This window comes from Aethalodelphis obliquidens, unplaced genomic scaffold (assembly GCF_003676395.1).
Source record: "Aethalodelphis obliquidens isolate GAN/ISIS:26980383/991018 unplaced genomic scaffold, ASM367639v1 scaffold3, whole genome shotgun sequence".
In the NCBI taxonomy this organism is placed as follows: Eukaryota; Metazoa; Chordata; class Mammalia; order Artiodactyla; family Delphinidae; genus Aethalodelphis; species Aethalodelphis obliquidens.
In genome coordinates, this window is record NW_020837947.1 from 73,999,101 (window position 1) to 74,010,353 (window position 11,253).

At 39.9% G+C, this 11,253-nt stretch overlaps 1 protein-coding gene across 6 annotated transcripts in view; it reads right to left on the minus strand.

The window, feature by feature from the left end:
- TTK (TTK protein kinase) overlaps positions 1–5,478 on the minus strand; it is a 47,268-nt gene extending 41,790 nt beyond the window's left edge. For 3 of the 6 annotated variants that reach the window (XM_027091841.1, XM_027091851.1, XM_027091831.1), the window contains exons 1-4: positions 5,343–5,478; positions 4,077–4,217; positions 1,516–1,738; positions 1,042–1,148 (exon numbers count right to left, since the gene is read on the minus strand). In XM_027091841.1, coding sequence (XP_026947642.1) covers positions 1,042–1,148; positions 1,516–1,738; positions 4,077–4,215 — 469 coding nt within the window. In that variant the 5' untranslated portion in view covers positions 4,216–4,217; positions 5,343–5,478. The remainder of the gene's footprint in view (positions 1–1,041; positions 1,149–1,515; positions 1,739–4,076; positions 4,218–5,342) is intronic. The other 3 variants (XM_027091863.1, XM_027091860.1, XM_027091843.1) reach the window with 2 other exon arrangements.
- Positions 5,479–11,253: the final 5,775 nt, after the last annotated feature.

The window sequence follows — 11,253 nt, forward strand, 5'->3', positions numbered from 1 at the left end:
TTTCAAAATTTGTATTCTAAAGATATAAGTTTATAGCTGCTGTGGATAGGCCATAACACCTCAAAAATTTTAAAAAGTAGAATGAAGGAGAGATAGATGATCTTAAAGGCCTGGCCATACTCTAACGAGCAGTGAGTCAGTTCTCCTAGGCAGGAAAGGGATGATTTTTTTTTTTTTTTTTTAAGTCACCTGATAGTGCACAGGATAGACCAGAGAAGATGATTCAGATAACTAGGACTCAGAAATCATCTGCATAAGTAGAAGTTCAGGATTTGAGTTTATACAGTGCTTTTCTCCAACCTCGGTCTTGGCGAACACTCTCTAAGGAGTTAGCCCTGCTTTGGACACGACTACAAGGATTCCGGCTGAGCCAAAAAGAAAAAATGGTAATAATATGTGTATTACTGGTGGGAAATGGGATCAGGGTTGGAGCAGCAACAAGGCAAATGGAAAAACAGGAAAACATGGCCAGAGGGCCAGCAGGATAGATCCAAAGGCCCCAGAAAATGAAAGGAGTAAAGGCTAATGGCCAGGCTAAAAGTGTCTGAGGAAGAGACTGCCCTTGTTCTATCTAAAATGTCCAGATTAGGGAGAACCAAGTGAGCAAGAAATAAAAGCTTCTACAGCAGTTTACTTTTTTTTAATTGAACTACCAATTAATGCTACAATTATATTCTGATATATATTTTGGTGCTATGACACCATCGCACAAGATAAACTTATCTAAGCTCTGGTTTAAATATCTTATATCCTCATCCCAGAAATACTCAGTAAAGAAGCCACTTTCCTTTAGATGTTTCCTGAATCTAATAGCACACACGTGATGTTCATGCTTATCTTCCTGGGTTACTCCTCACAAGTGGAAGGGCCAGTATGACAAATATTCTCCACATGTACACTTAGGTAGCATTCTTCCCCCATATTCTCACCTGACGTTTTGCCTCATACTTCTATTTCATACACATGATTTAATATTCGAATGTACGTTACAGTAGGAAGTTATCTTCTACTTAAAATTCGGACTTGACATTTTCAGATTACCTTGTGATAGTTCAAATTGTGCAAAAGATATATGCACGAAAGCAAATTTCTTGCAGTTTGCTCTGGCCATCTGAAAGTAGTCGCGTGCGTCATCTGGCTCTTGAATACTGAAATAAAGATTTCAGAGTCAAGCTTTAAGAAAAAAGACACATTTGCCTAAGTTTGATAACTCCTCATTCTATTTTCCAGAAGACACAGGATATTGTTCTTTTTTCTGTATGTAAAATTAAATAAGTTAATTTTTACAATCTTTTTAGGCAGAGTCTAGAGTATGTAACTTTGTGGAAATATGTACATAGTAAAGATAAAGGTTTACATTACTCACTTGTTAATTATAAACAAAAGGATTTCGTCAAAAAATATTAAATTTCTTACAAGTAATTCTGACAACATGTTTTCATTTTACCTTTTGGTGATGTAGTTATGTGTTATGTAATGTAGTTAGCTAAATGCAGTTAAAATGGTAATACTTACGCTTTTAATTCAGCAAATCTCACTTGAATTCTAGCAAAACTCTCATTTTGGCCGTATTTATCTGGAGGAAGTGCTTCAATTGCTTGATTGTAACGACCAATCAATTTATTTAAAAGGGCATCATTTAAAGGGACACTGTTTTTCTCTAGTTTGAGCAACAAGTTCAACCAGTCCTCTGGGTTGTTTGCCATCATCATAATTTGGTTAACAGTTCCCGAGTTATCTGAACAGGGGACAAAATATACCACAACAGAGGAAAGACATAAAACAAATGCCAAATTGCACTTTTCTTTCAAATTACAGTTAATCACTGATACTCTCAGTATGAACATACACAAACTCCCTAAAATACTTTTTTAAAACTTTAACAACTCATGTAAATATAAGCAAACTTATTTACTGTATATATATTTTTATGATGGTATACTGTACTACAAAAAGCTATATATTTTGAAGGAAAAAAAACTTGGAAATAAATGTTTATGAGGAGCTTTAGAAAACCATATGCAGTCTAAGAATATTGTATGCTGCAGCAGCATAATTCTATCTTAGCGTCCTAACGATGCAAAGAAAACCTGAGCCTCTCTCACCACCACCAGTACCAACTTTCTTGGAAAATTCTTCATACTTATTCATTCAAAATTTAGAAACTTACTGCCCTAGTCCTAACATAACCTTTACAACCTTATTGATCCAACATTATATCCATATTCCTCAAACTTAGTTTTAAACCGATCAAACAAAACCAATTTACAAAAGATAAGCAACTAGTATGGTCATTTTCCTCTCCCTCCAATTTACCCACATTTCTCCAAAATTTTCATGTTGTTAATCTATTTTTAACCTTCTTTAGTGTTACTAGTTGTCCTGTTCAGGATATTTTAGTCATTATTAAACATTATTATATTTAGATTTCTCAGAGAAACTATCGTTCCTTCTATTAGTTTCAGTTACCTTCAACAAGGGTTAAATATTTGCTTTTACAAACAAAATTACTGTTTCTGCTTTTTACTAAAAAAAAAAACCAAAAACCAAAAAAACAGATTCATAACTTTGTTTTTACCCTTAAATTTAATCTGGTCTGATCTTAACTTCATTTTCAGTTTTACCTCCCATCGCCTTCCTAACAAGTTAGCCTTCAAGGTGTCTAAAAAAAGGTCTTTGAAGATGTATTTCTCATACCTCATTCTCCCTCTGTTAAAACCTTAAAGCATCCTGTCTTATTGTGTTAGTATTCATTCGATGTCAAACATATGTTACAATGCAGCATAGTAGATACTAAATTCTTCTCATCTAGAAACCACGGTTTTAATCTTCCTCAGTATCATGTTTTACATCCCAATTATCAATATATGTTAAGTATTCACAGTTTTGAGCAACTAAAGATTTTAAATAAGGACTTATCTACCTTGGCATACAAGCTTTGTTACCACTGTTTAAATACACAAAGTGTGGTGATAGAATATCACCATATTAAGAATTTGCTTAACACCAAAATGATCAGTTTCTAAGTGGTTTCAAGTGAATATGACCTGCCATCATGACTAGTTATAGGTTCTTCCATTTGCTTTCAATCCCTCATCCACTTAATGGTTAGTACAGATACAACAAACTTATCCAAAGGTCACTTTTCAAAAATCTCAACAATCTAAAATATAGTAAAGAATTCGGCTTCTGAGCTAATACTTTTCATAAAACTAGGGCATTAAACTTTGGGCACTTTCACTCATTCATCATTCAATAAACATTTAAGTACCTACTACTTGCTAGGCACCATTCTTAGTTCTGCAGACACAACACAACAGATAAAAGCCACACCCTCAGAGAGCTCACTTTCTAGTGGAGGAGAGAGACAATAAACACATGAGTAAATGAGATATAAAGTGATTAGTGCTATAGAGAAAAATAATACAGGGAAAGGAAACAGGGGACACACACCCAAACCCACAGGTTGCTATTTTAAATAGGTGAGTTAGGGAAGGCCTTGATGAGATGACATTTGAACAAAGACTTGAAGGAGGTAAGAGTGGGCAGGTAGCTGGGCAGCGGTGTTCCAGGCAGAGAGCAAGGACGAAGGCACTGGGATAGGAGCTGGTCCAGCACACAGGAGGCATAGCAAGGAAGCTGCTGTGAGCAAGGGAGAATAGGAAAGGCCAGGAGAGTAAGAGGAAGATTCTTCAAATCAAATACTGAGTGTTTAACCTTAAACCTGTACATCCTTTTATTGAGATTGGTGAGGTTTTCTCAGTTTGCAGCAAAAAAAGGAATGGAAAAAAAATGGCATACCTATTGATGGCAGGCATATCAGCAGAAATGAGAGCTACCAATAATGGAAGAGTTATGAAAATTACCTCTGAGCACACTGTAATATGTGATGTTAAGTGTCCTTTCTTAAGAAAGTGGAAAATTGTGGGAATATTTCCACACAAAAGGGTTAAAACATAAAATGTTTGTACTCTAACTGGTGAGCGTCAATTACTGAGAAAAGTACACCATGTGAACACCCAGTGGTTAACATTTCCTTCCTTTACCACAGAGGTATTCAAAACAAGGGAACTCACCTGTAGTATCAGCAGAGGCTTTATTCAAGCTTAGCTCATCAGTAAGGTCTTCGTTTTTAAATTTATTTTTAATATCTCTCACTTTGTTCATTATGGAATCAATTGTCAATTCTCTGCCACTTAAATCCTCAGCCTCCATTTCTAAGGAAAAAAAAAATCGAACTATTCAGAATTCCTATTTTTACTAGCATTAAAGAAAAAAATGTTGCAACTAGCCTTTTAGAACCCAGGAGACTAAAGCATTATAAATATGAATATCTCAACACAGATATTATCAAGGTAGTATTTATGAAGCTATGTGCACAAAAACAACAGCATGTCTTTGTAATCTACCCAGCAAGGATTCCAACACGTAAGTCCACCTCTTCTTTCCACCAGAACGTCAATGAAGCCATTGCACAACACAGAAGTTGCTGCCCCCTTTCAAACTTTCCATTTTTCTTCTCTGCCTTCCTTTCACTCTTTTTCCAGAATTATTTCCTCTGGGCCATCTGCAAATTCAGTCGTTTAAAAAAATGTGATGGTATGTTTGCTTGGATTCTGGTAGTGACATATAGGCATAAAAAAACCCTTTTGGTAGTGAGAATAACCATTCATTTATTCATCTGCTTTATGTCAGTAAACCTGCACATTGCAAGTGCTTTCAAAGCATGATACATGCAACATCACTGCCCTTTATTGATAAATGAGGTATCAGCAGCTTGTTCTTGTGCATATCTGGCAGAAACATGATGTGCTACCTTAATCATTCTAATACCAAGAATCTACTGTATTAGTACAGTACTGAGCACTTGCTCATCTGCATGGTGTTGATGTTTAGTCCGCAGTGTCCGCAGTCTTTCTTCCTGTCAATCTCATCTTTGTGATTCTCAAACCCATCAATCCAGTAACCCAGGGCCACTGATATCAATGGCGCCCCAGACCTCGAGCGTAACAATGAAAAAGGGGGATAAAGCGGGCAGCTAGGTATCACCCCTTGAAGCCAGGTTCCAAAGGTAACTGTCAGAATCACGGCCACCATCTCCTCTCCCTGTTCTAAAACACCAGACAAGAGAGGGAGTCTCCCCAGATGCCCTGCCAGGCCCTCTCTCCAGCCAAGTCCACATCTACCTCTCGTTTCCCGGGTTCTCAACAAAAAAAAATCTCCGGCACTACCGGGAGGATTGGAGGGGCAGAGAGCCCGCCCCTCCCCCTCCAGCCCGTTGAGCCGCACCCTACGTCTTCTGCCAGGCTGTGAGCCCTCCCCGCCTCGCCCCCACCGCTCACCGGCCCGCGCGGCGCGGCTAAAGAGCCCACACACCGGCCGCCGCCGTCCCTCCGTGCGCCGGTAAGGTCGGACTCTCCGCCGGAAAGCTGAGTTGAGAACAAAAGATGGAATCCCAGCCCCGCTCCGCAAACACGTTTGAATTTCCCCGCCGCGGTCGCCGCGGCCGCCTATTGGCCAGTGCTAGCTACGTGAACACGTCTGCCGTGATTGGTTCGTGTGCCCTGGCACCGCCCCTTCTACTGCGGCCCACGAGCCCAGCCCCGCGGGGTCTTCCGGTCTGACTCTGTCCACTCGGCGCCGGGAGTCAAAGAGATGCTGGCCGTCAGCGGGTGTCCCCGGGGCGCCGGTAGACTGGCTTTCCTGCACCTTCCCGTTTAACCAGGTCGTAGTTTTGCCCGAGAGCTAGCCACTCCCGGGCAGAGTGACCCGGTGAAAGGAAAATAGGAGTGCGGACGCTGCTCCCAGCATCAGGACCTAAAAGGGGCCGTGTCAGTCGGCCCTTCCCCGCCACAGCCCCCTCACTCCTCGGTTCTTCAGGCTCCTCACTGCCCGACTTAGGGAGGATGCGGCCAGGAAGGATAGTTCACAGCGCCAACTCAAGAATCTCAGTGCTTTTTGTCCTTGAGCTTCCACTAGCCTTAGTTCTTCCACTATACTTAAATGACTGTATGCCTCGTCTTCAAGCCAAGGCCCTCCCGTTTGTCAGAATTCTGCGCAAAACTCACACTCCCATCACTGTTGGTATTTCTGAACTCGCCTTGTTAGCCCCCCTCCCTCCGGGCCTGTCCCACTTTAGAGCTCAAGTGCCCTCGGGGGAAGGGCACCTCCCTGGTAATTACGCGAGGGCGAGGCTCTGCGGCTAAGTGGCTTTGTGGTCCAAGGCAGTGCCTCTCTTCATTTGCGGAACGAGATGCCTGTTGTACCCGCATTATGACATATGCTCTGTGGCAGGACAGGTTGGTTAGTTTTGTGTACGTGTAGGAAACTAACTGCAGCTGTCACTTGTTAACTCCAAAGCTGTCCTTAGAACCCTCGCATTCCCAGCTCTGACTAGCCACCCGGCCAGCCTGAAAGCCCTTCCTCACCGAATACATCTTTCCATACCTTCTGGCTCTGTATTTTTGCTTCAGCACAGCAAAATGATTTGCTATACCTGGTTGGCTAATCACTACCTTTGCATCGTTGAGCCTAACACTGCTTTTAATTGGAGGAATATACTATTCCACCAATTCTTGTTGATCTCTTTGGGGCCTGATCTCAAAACTTGCGTTTTGAAATGCATTTTGAAAATTGCATTTTCCTGAAAATTCTGCTACTAACTCTTCTTTCTGTACACTCACTCCTTTGGTAAGCTCCTCCAATCTTACTTTTTTCTTTTTTGGGGTGGGGGCCGCACTCTGTGGCATGCGGAACTTCCCTCACCAGAGATCGAACCTGTGCCCCCTGCATTGGAAGCAGGGGAGTCTTAACCACTAGACCACCAGGGAAGTCCTCAAATCTTACCTTTTAAAATACCACCGTTGGGGACTTCCCTGGTGGTCCAGAGGTTAAGAATCTGCCTTCCAATGCAGGGGATGTGGGTTCGATCCCTGGTCAAGAACTAAGATCCCACAGGCTGCGGGGCAACTAAGCCTGTGTGCCACAAGTGCGCTACAGCTGGAGAGCTGGGGGACCCCAACGAAAGGTCCCACGTGCCGCAACTAAGACCAACACCTGACGCAGCCAAAAGTAAATAAATATTTTATAAAATAAAATACTATCTATGTGTTAACGATTCCCAAATGTATAACCCCAGCAGAACTCTCTCTCCTGAACCCCAGACTCAAATATCCACTGTCTACCTAACGTCTCCACTTAACTGTCTCATAGGTATTTTAAACTCAAAATGTTCAAAACAGCCCCTGATCTCCCCACTCCCAACGTACTTCCTACAAAGTCTTCTCTGTAAAAGACATTCCTTGTTCCATTTTTAAGCCCCAAATCTTGGTGTCATTCCTGACCCCACATCTAATCTGTAAGCAGATTGTGTCAGGTCCAACCAGGTAGTCCTGGAATCCTACCACCTTTCTCCACCTCTACTGCTACTGCCCTAGTACCGAGCACCTGCCTCACTCACCTGGGTTATTGCAGTAGCCTCCTGGCTGGTCTCTTAGCTTCTGCCCTCACCTCAATTTGTTCTCCAGCACAGCTGAGTAATCTTCAATGAGATCATGTCACTCCTTTGCTCAAAACCCTTCAGAGCTCAGAATAAAAGCAAAAGTCCTTACAGTGGTCTAGAACTGCACTATTTAATATGGTAGCTGTTAGCCACATAGGGCAATCGTGCACTTGAACTATGGCTACTGCAACTGAACTGAATTTCTTAATTAGTTAATTTAAATTTAAAAACTGATACTCAGTGCAATTATTGGAAGAATTTTAAGTATATTGGAACAACTGGAGAATATGAATCTACTTTTTCAACTGTAAATTTTGTGAGCTCTAAATGCAGATGAAGTACTTCCAATGAAAGTGTCTGAGTTTAATTTGTGTTGTAAGTATACACACTAGATTTTGAAGATTTAGTATGAAAAAATAATGTAAAATACATTATTGATAATTTTTAAAATATTGATCAGTTTTAAATGATGTTTTGATATATTGTGTTAAAATATATTATTAAAATTAATATCCCCAGTCACAGACCAGAAGAGACTAAGACTTGACAAATAAAAGCAAGGTAGTATCATGGATTGGATCCTGGAACAAAAAGTGAACATTAATGGAAAAACTGATGAAATCCAAGTAATAGAGGTTTAGTTAATAGTGATGTACCAGCGTTAGTTTCTTAATTTTGACAAAGGTACCACAGTACATATGATCTTAATAATAGGGAAGTTGAGAGAAGAGTGCACATCAACTCCCTGCACTTTTGCAGCACTTGTGCAATTAAAAATTACTCCAAAATAAAAAATTTCTTAAAATTTGGAATTTTCAAAGGAAAGGTAGGAGAACTAAAGAATGTATTTGAAGGAAATATGGCCAAAAATTGTCCAAATATGGTAAAAGCTATCAGCCAACAGATTGAAGAATCTTAACGAACCCCAAGCACAAGAAACTTTACAAAAATTACATGTAGGCACGTAATTAAATTGCTCAAAACTGGTGATACATATATACAATGGAATATTACTCAGCTATAAAAAGAAACGAAATTGAGTTATTTGTAGTGAGGTGGATGGACCTAGAGTCTGTCATACAGAGTGAAGTAAGTCAGAAAGAGAAAAACAAATACCGTATGCTAACACATATATATGGAATCTAAAAAAACGGTACTGATGAACCTAGTGGCATGGCAGGAATAAAGACACAGATGTAGAAAATGGACTTGAGGACACAGGAGGGGAAGGGGAAGCTGGGACGAAGTGAGAGAGTAGCATTGACATATACTCACTACCAAGTGTAAAATAGATAGCTAGTGGGAAGCTGCTGCATAGCACAGGGAGACCAGCTCGTTGCTTTGTGATGACCTAGAGGGGTAGGATAGGGAGGGTGGGAGGGAGGCTGAAGAGGGAGGGGATATGGGGATATATGTATACTTATAGCTGATTCACTTTGTTGTACAACAGAAACTAACACAACATTGTAAAGCAATTATACTCCAATAAAGATACAATAAATAAATAAATAACTCAAAAAATAAAAATTGCTTTTATCATGAGTCATCATTTTTTAGCTCCTTTTAAAAAAAATCTTGGATGTGATAGACTACACTTTGGCTTTAACTTTATTCATTTATTTATCCTCACTCTCCACACTCCCTGGGCATTCAAACAATTTTAATACATATAATTATGTTCATATTTTAGAATACGGAATACAGCAATGTTTTGTTTATTACAAATATTTTAATTTACAGGTTTGTATAAGTTTATTAAGAATATTTTAATTTACAGGTTTGTTCCACGTAAGTAACTTAATTAATCTACAAGTGAGAGAGAAGGAGGTAGAAGAAATCTTTTGGTCTCTGCATTTATACATGCAGCTATAGTCTGCAAGTCCACAGGCTTGTGGCAGGGCTCACTTGGAGGCCAAGATGACTAGCTTCTCTTTACATGCGGTCTTTCATCTTAAAAGAAGCTAAATGGGCCCTTTCATGTGACCATAGCATCATTCTAAGAATGCTGAGTGGCAAGCCCAGGTCTAAGAGCATGAATGCCTGGGTATGGTTGGCCTACCACGGTGACTAGGAATGAACATAATCCATTAGGTTTTGCTAACCTTCTAATTTTCCTTAAGTAGCCAAATATCTAGATGCAGAGTCTCTTAGTGATTATTATTATGATTCTGACTTGGCAGTTAGAGATATCTGTGACATTTCAAGTAAATTGTACTATTTGGTGATCTAAAGCCTCAACATACAAACACTTACCAAGCATCTGTTTGTATCATGTCTGCTGATGTCCCCATGGGCCAATGCAGACACATGGCCAAATCCAGAGTCGATTCGGAAGGGGATCCACAAGGGCACAGGTACTGGGAAGAATGATTCATGGGGCATTAATGTGGCAATCACCACAAGATCATTGAAAATTCTAATGTATAATTTTCTTAATTATTAAAGTGGGAGCATATTTTGTCAATTAAAGATATCAACCTCAGTGCATGGATTTCATTTTCCATATTTAGTATTTGAATTTAATTATCTCCTTTAACTATTTCGTTTTATTATCAATATCATTTTGTGTTTCATTGAATTCATAGATTTTTTTTTTTTTTAAACAGCATTGCTATTTCTTTTCTCACATTATTCTGCTCTGGATTTCATTGAATGTAATCAATTAACAATATAGTCATAACAATTATATGGAGAGTCAAATGTTTTCGTGTTTTTAAATTTTTTCTTTAGTAAAGAAAGTTTAGCATGTCAACAGATCAAAAGAAGGTTAATATTTCTAAAGTATTTTTATGGATGAGGTTCCAATTGTAAAATACTATGACAAATAAACAACAACAACAAACAAGAACTACATATGCCACAAAAAACACATCTATAGATCGACTTGGGCCCAAGAGCTATCAGTTTGCAAACTCTGCTCAAACTAAAAGTAAATGATAAAATTAATATTTTAGCATAACAAGCCCTTTTTTTTTTTTTTTTTGCGGTACGCGGGCCTCTCACTGTTGTGGCCTCTCCCGTTGCGGAGCACAGGCTCCGGACGCGCAGGCCCAGCGGCCATGGCTCACAGGCCCAGCCACTCCGCGGCATGTGGGATCTTCCCGGACCGGGGCACGAACCCGCGACGCCTACCTCGGCAGGCGGACTCTCAACCACTGCGCCACCAGGGAAGCCCCAACAAGCCCAATTTTTGCTCCATGCTATGTGGTCCAGATAGGTCTTAAGAGAATTTAGAATGTTAATGTTTTCCACCATCTGCCATTTTCAGAATGAAATCCTCAATCTAATTTGGAGAAAAGATCTGCCATACAGCAGACTGTTACAGAGTTTTATATATATTCATTAGTGATAAGCATAAAATCAGTTTAATTTATAGTTAAAATGCTATTCAAGAAAACTTGAATGCAAGTCTTTCAGCCAGAACAATTTTAATTTCATGCCAATTGATAAAAGTTGGCTAAATTAGGCCTGTTTTACCAGTAATCACTGGTCATCACTTTGTTTGTGGGGACAGAAATGGGATGTGTAGGACCCTCAAAAGTGTGGTCTGCAGACCCACATCAGCAATACCTAGGAACTCCTTAGGAATGCAAAATCTTGGGTGCCACGTCCAACATACTGAATTGGAATCTGCAATTTAACAAGATCCCCAGGGGCCTGTGTACGCCTTAAAGTTTGAGAGGCACTGGCCTGGGATACATTTCTTGATTAAGTGGTGTCTTGTTCAAAACCACCAGGACGGACCTCATCAG